A 13,537-nucleotide genomic window follows, 5' to 3' on the forward strand; every position below is an offset into this window, starting at 1 on the left:
CTGATAGCATTATAAGTAACCCAACTTTTCTGATTTTTCCGCTAATTTCAAACCCATATATAGCCTTTCACCTCAAATCAAAGAAATTTCCTTAGTAAAAGCTTGGTGTTGCCCTAATTTAGTGCAAAGGTACTTTAGCTGCAATTACTCGGTACTATGCAATTTATAATCCTTATTTATCATGATCTTTTGATGGAATGCTAATACAATTACACACAGGGTACTATTTATAGAAATCATTTAAGGGTTTTCGCGAAAACCGTGCTGTGAAATGCTAGACATTCAAGTTTGCACATATCTGACTGTTGTTGTAAACTGTGGATCCGGGTTGAGTACAATTTCAACATCCGTTACAACAACAGATAAGATCGGGTACTGCAACTTCGACATTTTACCGCTTTTTAATATACGAAACTGGTCCTATTTCATTGACAAAATGTACTTAACTGATAACAGTGTACACGTTTGTAAATCATCATTAAATGAAGTTTCTCACTATGATAACGTCGACATTTATGTAACCTATAAATAAGCATGTTTTGTTTTTTCTTCCAATTCAAAACTCATATACACATGTATAGCCTTTCACCTTAAATCAAAGAAATCCTCTTGTTAAAGGCTTTCGAAAGTATTTGCGCTGACTTGCTTCAGCTGCTTGCTGATGCAAGCACCAGAAGCCCAATTGCACAATACCCTACTCAACTCATGAAGAGCGCATGTACGTATGATCGCATGGAAAGTCCTCGAAATTTTCAACCCAGATCTGCTTCGTTTGATCGTGCTAGCCTAAATAGATAGGATGGAACGCGACGACAGGTTTTGAATCCTAAACTGCATTGCTCGCACCGGGTAAAATACTTTCTAAATGCCTTTACCATTGGCAGTTCAAAGAAAGAAGTGCATTTTCTCGGCATCATCCGCTTAGATGCGAGTGTTTCGCTCTACGGCACGATGCAGACAGGTTACATGATTCCAAATGCCAGTCGGTGACCACGCGAGGTGCCCCCGAAAACATTTAGCGTGGATAGCAAAAATTTTCCCACTGCAAAAACAAACTATTTTGTCCGCATTGCTTTCCCGTCCGTACGATCGGTCATCGTCGGAGGCCGCTTCCGAAAGGAGTGTACGTACCTCTACCTATAAGGAAATCAAACCGGATAGTCCACTTTGTGCATGTCATTTCATGTGTTCAGGCCGCTACTGCATTGCTGTGGAGGGTGGATCGTCATGGGAAACGAACTGGGTGGTGGTCTCGCGAAAACAAGACTCAGGTGGAAAATAGTTTTGGATGTATGTTTGAAGGCGAAACCGGTTGTTAGTGATTTGGCTGATGACATTTTTATTTTAAGGCGAGTTTACTACATGACATTATTACTATCAATTGCGATCTGGTGAAGGCAGTGACTTTTTTTACAAATTTTTGAAGTAAAATAATAAATTTTGCCTACAAGACGGATTCCATCAAACATGGAGAAGCTTCTATTTCACTACTAAAGCGATAAAGCAGTCCCGTATTGCATAACCTAAAAAGCATTGAAAAACAACCTTTTATCACCAATATTACCGGGTGCACCCGGGTGCTGACCCACAGTTAATGCAATCACCTAATCACCACATTATTTCTTCTCTTCTCCTTTCCTCTTACCAACAGATGATTTCCAAACTACTAGTCCTGTCCTGCCTGGTGGTGGCGGCAATCTGCGAATCAAAACTGAAGGTCGACATGGTCAGCGTTCCGGAGGGATGCACCACCAAAAGCAAAAACGGTGACATGCTGACGATGCACTACACCGGCAAGTTAACCGATGGAACTAAATTCGATTCAAGGTAAGTGCACTGGCGCGATGACCGACCCCCCCAAAAAAGACTGGAAGCTGAATGAAACGACATTCCTAAATGTTCGACTGCTGTATTGTTGGCCCACTGGAAAGCGTAATTAGGTCAAGCGCAATGATTTACTAGTAGAACTAGTAAAACACAGAATGACAATTTTCGCAAAAGTGCCTAAATTTCCTGCCGGCGCATCGCGGTCATATGGCATCCGGGTTGGTCGCTTGCTTATCAGTTTTCCGATATCTCAATCGCTGCGCTTCGGAAAATGGGGTGACAAAATGCCGCATGAAAACGGGGTGACATCCATCTGTGCTTGTTCACACATGCTGTATACTACTAGGGACTAGGGAGCATAATAATTGTCTTTGTAATATTGCGGCAATGTTTTTGGCTGTTGGTGTCGAAAGTACCGATGAGATAACCCTACATAATGGCACCGCACCGCGTGGCATTTGTCGCTTAATTAGTTCTGATTACGTACTTTTTAACCAGTAATGGAACCTGCCGTGAATCTTCATGATTTTTAACATGAAAATGTTGTTCAGAAAAAAGCTCTTCATCGGAGTAATATATTAACCGGCCTGTAATAAATTATCGGTTCCCAATAAACCCTTTGAATGTATTGTTGTCGTTGGCTGGGTGGCCCGCTGAACGTTAACCGCATTGCGTACAGATCAGTTGAAAGCTGGTGGAGAAGCACCATCACGGGTGGAATCGACACTTGCACGCACGTCTGGGTGGTGTCTGTCTGCCGGCGGACGATGGTGTATTGCTCTCCGGAACAGAACTGCACCCTGAGCCCCAGCAACAACAACAGTAACAGCATCAAACAACCGTAGTGTGTAATAATCACGTGTTGCCTCGCTGCCGGGTTGGTTTGTGGCAGAGAAATTGATCTCTGGGGCGGCGCTGTTGGTGTTCTGTCCCCGGCTGTTGTATTTTAGCAGCAGAGCGCTGTTGGAAACTTGGTTCAAAACCGACAGTAGGCACGAAGACCCTACGCTCGGAACGGAAACGATGTTTCCATGCTCTTTGCCGACGCACATAACACTGGCTGGCGGCTGATTGAACCTTACGATAGGCAGTGTGTGGTGGGCTTTTGTTATGATGTTTTTTTTTTGCGGTTTAACTATTGTAGGCCGTAGAACAATAGGGAAACAGCTGATGATTTACTGTTCGATAGATGACGAAAATATTGGCTGGAGAAACTAAGCATAACCTATGTTTACATCCGTATGTAATAAAATGTTATTGAGAGGTAGACAGCAGCTTTCTAGCTCCGATCCATCGGTAATCAGTTTCATATATAAATCGCGTAGAATATTATGTTTTTTTAGAGCAAGAATGCTTTACAACCAGTGCTCAACAGATCTTGCTCCATCTGCTCTAGCCACGCCGCTCACTACGCTCCTTACTACAATGACATTCGATGCTCACTTCAGTTTTTAGCTGACAGCATCATCCTCGTGGTACTCCGTATGCCTTTAGTTCCACGTTGGTTGAAGCACTCTACGTCCTCACTGATGATGATACCAATAGGCATCATATCCACTAAGACGCAGATTGCGTCATATGAAACTGTGCGATACACAGTCACCACTCTCAAGCACATGAGACGATAGGTACTTTCCAGCTTACCTAGATAGCTTTTGGTTCCTAACGCCGTTGACCACATCGGTCCGCCATACCTAAGTATGAACTGGACTGGCTGGCCTTGCAGGCATAGTCGACGTGGCTCCTGAACTTGAGCTTGTCGTCGACCATGACTCCCAGGAGTTTTAAGGACCGCGTTGACGAAATAGTGCAGTCCCCGACGCTGATATTTGCTTGCTGCACCGACTTGCAGTTGTTCACCACGATAACCTCCGTTCTATGATGCGCTAGTTCCAGTTTCCTGGAGCGCATCCAATTTTCAACAATGCTTATAGAGAGGGGAAGCCGTCAACTCCACCTCTCTGATAGACTCACCGAAGACTTCCAAGGTGATGTCGTCCGCAAAGCCGACAATCACAACCCCTTCCGGGAACTTTAGCTTCAACACCTCGTCATACATGACGTTCCACAAAACCGAGCTCAGTATGGAACCTTGCGGAACCCCTGCGGTAATTGGAACACACTTCTGACCCTCCTCCGTGTTGTAGCATAGCTCACGAAATAATTTTCCAGAATCCTGTACAGCGACACTGACACTTGGACATTCTAAAGCGAATTGGCTATGGAGTACCAACTAGCTCTATTGAACGTATTTCTCACGTTGAGCGTGACAATTGCGCAATAGCCGTTACCTGCCATCTTGCGCTGGATTGCCACCTTGGCTGTCTTAGTGACAGACAAGATTGCATCCACCGTAGATTTGCCTTTTCGGAAGCCGAATTCCTTGACAGACCGTTTGTACCCTCAGTGTACTATACGAGTCTGTTAAGGATAACCCTCTCCAGCACCTTGCCGGCAGTATCGAGCAGACAGGTCGGCCTATATGACGAGGGAACACCCGGAGGTTTTCCCGGCTTCGGCAGTAGGACCAGGTTCTGTCGCTTCCATCTGTCTGGGAAGTGGACATCTTCCAGGCAGCTACTCATTACTGCTTCGAATAATTCGGGAGCCTCCAAAATGGCCACTTTAATGGCCAAATTCGGGATTCCGTCTGGTCCCGGTGCCTTGCTCACCTTTAGGGATTTAGCAATCTCAATGAGTTCCTCGTTCGTAACCATCGCTTCCTCCCCGACCTCTAAACCACCGTCGCCATGTTACTTTGGATGTTCGGCTGAGAGGCCTACCATCTTACGCTATGGTCTGAGATACTGGAACGTCGGCCGTGGGACGACTCAGCGGCCTGATGCCAGGGCCCTGGCTCGTGGCGCGGAAATAGACCCTCGATGATTCGCTCTAGCATCTCTGGCGATCGCTCTGCGGGCGCCATCACGCCCTTGGTCTTTGTCATTACGACCCGGTAGGCATCACCCCACGGGTTCGCATTGGCACTAGCACATAACCTTTCAAAGCAGGCTCGTTTACTAGCTTTTATCCCACTCTTAAGCGTTGCGCATGCAGTAACAAGTACTACTCGACATTCAACCCTACCTTCGTCCGAACGAGCTCTTTGCATAATTCTCCTCGCACGAAAGCACGTTCCGCGGAGTTCTACAATTTCATCTGTCCATCAGTAAGCCGGTGGCCTCCCATACCTTGGTCGACCTTTCCTAGGCATGGTAGCGTCACACGCTTGCGACAGTACCTTAACCAAATGATCAGCGTTTGGATCGGGCATACCGCGATCACCGCACTCGCCCTGGGATCGCTTCCACAAATACTTCGGGATCGAAGTATGATGTCTTTCATCCACGGGTAGTTGGAGTGTCGGCTCTACTCGTCGCCTGCCGCCTCGTTATCTGACCGACACCATAGCGGACCGCCTGATAGTCACTGTGAGTGTAGCCATTGCACTATGGGCCAGAAATTGAAATTTCGGGACAAATATATTTGCGGTTAAACGGCGTGTCTCAGCTCAATGTAGTCTTCGGAAACTTTTTGAATGAAAAAATGATACATCTTTTGAAGGGGTCGTCCAATATTTCCGTGTTACTTTAACAACAATTTAAGTAAGAACTTTTTGAGTACATTTTTTTTCACCTTTTTGGTTTCAGAATATTAAAGATAAATCAATTTCAAGTATTTTTTGTGAAGATGGCAAACTTCTACCTTTTACCCATTTTCAGCAATAGACCTTTGTTTATAAACGACCCCTCAAATCACATTTCTTCTTGAAACATGTTTATTTCAACAGGCAGCTCAATATGATGTTCTAGACAACATTTTGCACATAAAAGAGGAATATTTTTGCTAGAGACCGTTTTGCTTTCTCTACATTAATTAATAAGATATAACTGTTTTAAGGCTAAAAACCGTTTGATGAAAAATGTGTATTTTTTTCAAGGGTGGTGTCTTCGGAGAAGTAAAATAATAAAATATAGCGTATCTTCCTGCACTATTAGGGTGATCATGAATTCACCTATTAGGGTGATACAAATTTTTTGTTTTCCTAAATAATTTGAAAAAAAGGTGCTTTCTCCAAAAGTTGCAGAAAATACTAAAATAAGCAACTTTGCTGAATAAAGTAACTATCTATCTCTTACCGGTTACGAAATATAATGATGTGTTAAAAAAGAGCATTTAAAAATCAATTACACTCAATAACTTTGCACACGATTATTTTATTGCTTCCAAATGTTCTACAAAGTTATTTAGTATGTTGAAATACATATTTTCTGTGAAGACTGTTTGACGCTAGGACGCATATTTATCTATACCTATAAAGAAGGATTTCTGTCTGTCTGTCTGTCTGTCCTGTGTTCCTTATAGAATCAAAAACTACTGAACCAATCGGCGTGAAAATTTGCATGTAGAGGTTTTTGGGGCCAGGAAAGGTTTTAGTGATGGTTAGAGACCCCTCCCCCACTAAGAGGGGGGGCTCCCATACAAATGAAACACAAATTTCTGCATAACTCGAGAACTAATCAAGCAAATAGAACCAAATTTGGCATGTGGGTGTTTTCGATGACAAGAATTTATTCTAGGGTAATTTGAGACCCCTCCCCTCTTTATAAGGGGAATTATAACTCCTCTCCCCTTTAAGAGGGGGGGTTTCCATACAAATTTCCTCATAACTCGAGAACTAATCAAGCAAATGGAACCAAATTTGGCATGTGAAGGTTTTCGAGGGCAGGAAAATTTTCTACGGTGAATTAGGACCCCTCCCCACTCTAAGAGGGGGGGCTCCTGTACAAATGAAATACAAATTTCCTCCTAACTCGAGAACTAATCAAGCAAATAGAACCAAATTTGGCATGTGGGTGTTTTTTTTGGTGACAAGAATTTATTCTATGGTGAATTGAGACCCCTCCCCTCTTTATAAGAGGAATTATAACTCCTCTCCCCTTTAAGAGGGGGGGCTTCCATACAAATTTCCTCATAACTCGAGAACTAATCAAGCACATGCAACCAAATTTGGCATGTGAAGGTTTTCGAGAGCAAGAAAATTTTCTATGGTGAATTAGGACCCCTCCCCACTTTAAGAGGAGGGGCTCCTGTACAAATGAAATACAAATTTCCTCATAACTCGAGAACTAATCAAGCGAATTGAACCAAATTTGGCATATGTGTGTTTTTGGAGACAATTTTTTTTTTCAATGATGAATTGGGACCCCTCCCCACTTTAGAAGGGGGGGGTCCTATACAAACGAAATACAAATTTCCTCATAACTCGAGAACTAATCCAGCAAATGGAACCAAATTTGGCGTGTAGGTGTTTTTGGAGGCAAGAATTTTTTCTGTGATGAATTAGGACCTCTTCCCACATTAGGAGGGGGCCTCCAATACAAATGAAATACAAATTTCCCCATAACTCGAGAACTAATCAAGCAAATAGAACCAAATTCAGCATGTGGAGGTTTTTGGAGGCAAAAATATTTTCTACGGTGAATTAGGATCCTTCCACACTTCAAGAGGGGGGGCTTCTACACAAATGAAATACAAATTTCCTCATAATTCGAGAACTAATCAAGCAAATGGAACCATATTTGGCATGTGGGTGTTTTTGGAGGCAACCATTTTTCCCATTATGAATTAGGACTTCTTACCTTTTTAGGAGGGGGGGGGGCTCCCATTCAAACGAAATACAAATTTGCTCATAACTTTAGAACTAATCAAGCAAATGGAACCAAATTTGGCATGTGAGAGTTTTAGATGGCAGAATTTTTTTTCTGTGGTGTATTACGACCCCTTTCCCTTTTAAGAGGGTGGGCTCCCATACAAATGAAATACAAATTTCCTTATAATTTGAGTACTAATCAAGCAAATGGAACCAAATTTAGCATGTAAGAGATTTTTGAGTCTTGAATTTATTTTATGATAGTTAGAGACCTCTCACCCCTGTGGTAGGGGGATATGGACTCTCATACAAATAAAACAGAAATTTTAGCGAAACTCGAAAACTAATCCAACTCGAGAAATTCGAGACTCTTCCATAAAACATTAATCAATAACAAGACCACAAAAACTATCTATAGTAACACTAGATCATTCAGGACGAGCCGGTCGCGAGTGTTGCCGGTGACCCGCCGTCGGAAGCGCCGCCCACTGGGGGCTTGCAAAACTCGAGATAGTGACAAAGATCATCCGAGATTCATGATTTATGTACAACACAGGTTAATTTGTGGCAATACGAAGTTTGTCGGGTCAGCTAGTTAAGTTATAAAATGTATGAAAAAAAAATCCGCACTATTCCCAGGTAATTCCAGCCATGGTATTCCCAGGTATTCTCTGAAATACACATTTGGGCAGATAGCTTTAATAATTCCCTACAAAATGGTATGCAAACTAATTGCAGATACTTGCAGATGGCTAAGATATTCGGGTTTTTCATCAGACGGTTTTTAACCTAAAATCAGTTATATCTTATTAATTAATGCATATAAAGCAAAACAGTCTTCAGCAAAAATATTCCTCTTTTATATACAAAATATTTTCTAGATCATCACATTGAGCTGTCTGTTGAAATAAACATGTTACAAGAAGAAATGTGTTTTGAGGGGTCGTTTATAAACAAAGGTCTATTGCTGAAAATGGGTAAAAGGTAGAAGTTTCATATCTTCACAAAAATTACTTGAAATTGGTTTATCTTTAATATTTTGAAGCAAAAAAGGTAAAAAAAAGTTTACTCAAAAAGTTCTTACTTAAATTGTTGTTTAAGTAACGCTTAAATTTTTGACGACCCTTTCAAAATATGCATCAATTTTTTATTCAAAAAGTTGCCGAAGACCACATTGAGCTGAGATATGCTGTTTAACAGCAAATATTTTTGTCCCGAAATTTTAATTTCTGGCCCATAGTGCATTGTCTACCCTCTAGTCTCCTATCAGACCAGGACTGCCGAAAGTCACGTCGATGGTAGACTCCGCACCGTTCCTACTGAAGGTACTTGTGGTGCCGACTTTGGCCAGATCTACGTTAAGCTTTGCCAGAGCCTCAAGCAGAATCCGACCCCTATGGTTCCTGCGACGACTTCCCCACTCTACCGCCCAAGCGTTAAAGTCGCCACAACCACCAGTCAGCACAACTAATACTCGGTTTACCATCCCGCTCTGCTCGATCTGCTCGATAGACCAGCTCGGCGGAGCATAACAGCTGCAGTAGAACACTCCACCCACTTTGGCAACCGCAAATTCCTCGTATGCAGTTGACACAACCTCCTGAACCGGGAACCTGGAAGCACCGGGAGTAAGCTTCCGACTACTTGAGCACGCTCAGTGGGCATACTAACCACCCCACTGTTAGCCTAGCAGCCTTCAGGGCTTCGTTTCCGTCCGCCAGCGGAAGTCGTGTGGTCCCGGCCGGACCCCTCGCGCAGGCGAACCACCTCGATTGCCATCACCACTCCACCTTGCTCTTTGAGAGCTTGTACGACCTCGCGCACTTCGGTGATCTCATCCAGGTTCTTAAGCTGGAGAGTCACTTCTGGTGTGAGAGCACGTACCTGCACTCCGTCTCCGAGCACTCCTTCCGCTATGGACTTGTATGCGGAACTCTTCTTGGTGGCGTCCTTCTTTAACTCGAGGATCATATCGTTCGTGCGTGAGCGACGGATGCTCCGCACGTCCGCGCTCAGATCCCTGAGCAGGGCGTCTCCTCTCATGGCCTTCAGAACCTCCGAGTATTTCGACTCGTCGGTTTTCAGGATAAAAGCGTAGCCCTTCTTCGCTCGCTTCCTTACCCGTTTTAGGAGGAGCTGTTTTTTAGTGCAACCTCCTCTGCCGTTCCTCTTGGTCTTAACCTCGGTTCACGGGCCATCCGTCTTGGAGCTTCCCGTTGGTTCATCGGTTAGCTCTGCCAACCCGCTAGCCTGAGGGCTTTTACCGATTAAACGATCACGGTCGCCCTTCAAGTTTCTCATCGTAGTTCTGCTTCCAGCTTTCGATCACCGCGAGTCGTCTATCAAAATACTTCCAAGTTCCAACATTATCATTGCACATCTCGATCAGCGGCGCGGAACGATGCATCTGCTTGAGTTCTTTGTACCTACTCCTTCTTGTCCTGGTTATGGTCATCATCGGTACTTCCAAGTGGAGTACAAACTGAAAACGGAGTATTGTAGATACGTATGAATCATGAACTACATGCACTGCTTAGATAGATTCTTATCATTACTTACTTGCTTGGCGATGGTCCGTTATCGATACTGCGCCGAACGAGTTATGATCCTCCAATACTGTCGGTCCTCCAAACCCCTCGAATACCAGCTGAACGTGCATCGTCCTCTACCAGCAGCTACCACCACCAGCTGAACGTCCATCGGGTGCCGTGATTTAAGATAATCGCCGCCTTCGTTTTATTGGTGTTGATGGTAAGTCTCAATCTCACTGCTTCCCTGTTAAAAGTCCTAAAAGCTTCTTGCACTGCTCTACGCTTAATTCCGATGATATCGACGTCATCCGCAAAACCAAGAAGCTCGTGAGTTTCGTGACGATAGTCCCGTTCCTTTCCACATTTGTTTTATTTTATTTTATTTTTATTTTGCTATTCATCTGACCTTTAATGGTCTACATGAAGTGTAGGGATCGAATTCGGCTGAGGTCTCTCTCTCGCGATTTTGACGCATGATTTTGACCATCCAGCGTTGTACAAACCAGCGTAACTAGTTACGTTGGAAAACCAAATTCTAGCATTATCTGCTACAGCTCTTTTCGTTCGACTGAATCGTACGCCGCCTTAAAGTCCACAAACCTATGATGGGTCCACAAGTCCACAAACCGATGATGCAAATTGTACTCCCGGAACTTGTGTCGTAACTGATGCAGGATAAACATAAGATCCGTCATGGAGTGATCCTCACGAAAACCAGCTTAGTTTCTTGTCGAAAACTCACGGACGAGGGACTCCGCTAACCGTCTCAGTCTACAGAACAGGTTACGGGAGTGCACCTGATAGGCAGAATTGAGTAATCGCCTCGATAATTTTTACACGCGATTTGCCATAAGTCGTCTCGAGAAGCTCACAGAATTCATTCCATATACATTGATTGGACTGTAGTGCAGAACTTTCTTGTAATTTTTGGCACGCCACTACGAGGCCTCCGCTACATTTTATTTTCTTGCTGTACCACTTTAGCAAAAAAATAAAATGTGGCGGAGGCCTTGTAGTCGACGTCTCATTCTGCTTTATCAGTACCGTCATCCGGGGCGAGATTGTGCCAAAAAGCATTCATTTTTGTTCTTTAGCTCAGTATACACACAATTTAGGAACTAAGTTGATTTCAAACCTGTCAATATATACTCAATTGTTCAATTAACAACTACCGTAGAGATGGTTTAGTTACAATGAAACCTAGTTTTACTAGAAGTGCATGAACTTTGGCACAATCTCACCCCTTCTAGGGGGTGACATTGTGGCAAAAACATAAAGTTAGGTTAAAAACCTAAACAGTGAGCATTAGCATGTTTATAAACAATACACATAAATATCAGTATAAAGCAGTTCATATGGGGCCGTCCATGAACTAAGTGGACTATTAGGGGCAGGGGGTCGGCCAAAAACAACGCATCATACAAAAAGTATGAACGAAAATAACCAGGAGAGGTCTGAAATAACTAAAAATGAGTTCATAGTCAATGGACAGCTTTTATATAGCCAGTAGCATTTCTAGGGTATCTGAAATTTCCAGAGAAAAAGTAAAAATTTGTTTGAATTATTAAGCAGACCTATGATGCTGTTTGCCCCAAAATGGACGATGCAATCTAATCTGTCGAAATATTGTGCTCAATAGTAAAGAATGTGAGTGTACTGACGTATTTTTGTTGTGTATGTGAAATCCACAAAATGGATCGATCATTATGACTTGGCACAATCTCACCCCCGTGAAGCTCGAAAAGTACGAAGTTTCGAAAAATATTATTTTCGTAATCAAAACTTATCCAACGCATAATAACTTTTCAATACATTGTTAATGATTAGTTTATATACCTTCAAAATAGCTAGTTGATGCGATTTCTTGTTTGGGTTGGTTTATGCGGGACATTTTTTACAAGCGTTATTTCTGAGTATTTTTGATCGCGAACTTTGAAACCCTGTTTAGGCTAAATAGTTTGCTAATATTATCTGTGTTCCATTCTAAGTTATAAATAAATATGCTATGTTCATCGTCATTTTGAATTTAGGTCACCAGTTTCTATAGATATAATAAGTTTTCACAAATAAACATTTTTCGTTTTTGGCACAATCTCACCCCGGATGGCGGTACCACTTTGTTAGATTTAACAGATAAAAGCAAAGCGTTGTGGCTATATTCTGTTTTTTAAACTTGGCCTTCCGTTTTTATTCGACAGACTGTCTGGTCACTATGTCTTGGGGGCTTGCTGATTCGAGTCAAGAAGCGTAAATACTAGTTCGAGTAAAGTAAATCTTCAAGAATCGCTGTTCTGTTTTGTCCACTTTGTCCAACGTAGCACGACAGATTTCCTCAACCTGCTTCTCGCTTCTAAAAGTTTGTTGTGGTCTTCTGCAAGTTTCGCTTAACAAGGGCACAATAATTCTTGATTGGGGAATAGGTAATCGGAGCTTCGTCGCATACCACTTACAGGCTACATAAGTGTCTGTTTTCGAACTTCAGTCAACTCGGAGCAGTTGTGTTGCTTCAGAAAAGGCAGAAGACGAATTTCCAGACACTCGCTCACGTAAATTTGATGTTCCACGTTGATGTTCTTGGCAGCAATGAAAATGTCGCTTTTTAATCCACAGGTACATACAATTTTCCAGACCACTTATTTCATAACGAACTTCAACAGTTTCATATGATTGAAAATGTCTGCCACCTTTCTCATTCCGCCTGCCGTACAAAACTCCTTCCTCAATCGAACATCATCGCAGCTTCCGGAATGGTGTTTTGACGACAGTTCTAGCTTGTTTGCGATATTTCGGACGAAAAGGTTAGGGTTCTACTTGGAGCCTTCGTCGCTGTGGCTTTCCATTTCCCCCCGATTCAATTTTGCTGGTGTGTTGGCATTCTCCGAATACGTTTATTACGTTGGTGACAGTAGCTTCGGTCACTTCTAACCAGTGATGTTAAGAACTCGAAATCTCAAAACTCATCAAAAATCAAAATTAACTGTGAATCATGTCAACTTGATCCTATGCAGAAAAAACTCACTCTGTTTTCATAGCAAGAAGCACAAAACTCACACATATTTCTTCCCACTTAATCATATTCTGCTTTGCTTCAACTGCTACCCGAAGCTATACACCTATACATACAAATTCGTTGTTGAACAGCATAGGCATTCTCTCGTGCGATACGTAACTGTGACTGAGCGTAAGAGAATGAATTTCTAAATAAATCGTAAACAGAGGCGAACCAGCCGCAGGCTGAAAACCTCTCTAATATAGAATAAAAAAAATAAATCGTAAAGTTAAACTAAAACACACATTTAAACTACATGTTTATCTAATTCTTATTAGGCTTTTTACTTTCTAGTTAAGAAAATGTTGATTCCCGCGATGGAAAAATGTAAATTCTGCCAATTTGTTTGCCATCTTCATTCATGAATGTGTGCTAGCTTTCTTCGCAGCTGATGTTTTCTCTGGGGGTTAATTCTCTTTCGCTCTCTGGTTCGTTGTATGAAATGCCAGCTGTGGAAGAAGTAAGCAAAATGCTCAC

At 42.6% G+C, this 13,537-nt stretch overlaps 1 protein-coding gene across 1 annotated transcript in view; it reads left to right on the forward strand.

The window, feature by feature from the left end:
- Positions 1–13,537, forward strand: part of LOC128744383 (FK506-binding protein 2) — a 70,036-nt gene that overhangs the window by 11,151 nt on the left and 45,348 nt on the right. The window contains exon 2 of the mRNA XM_053841363.1: positions 1,652–1,827. Coding sequence (XP_053697338.1) covers positions 1,652–1,827 — 176 coding nt within the window. The remainder of the gene's footprint in view (positions 1–1,651; positions 1,828–13,537) is intronic.

This window comes from Sabethes cyaneus, chromosome 3, assembly GCF_943734655.1.
Source record: "Sabethes cyaneus chromosome 3, idSabCyanKW18_F2, whole genome shotgun sequence".
NCBI classification, from domain to species: domain Eukaryota; kingdom Metazoa; phylum Arthropoda; class Insecta; order Diptera; family Culicidae; genus Sabethes; species Sabethes cyaneus.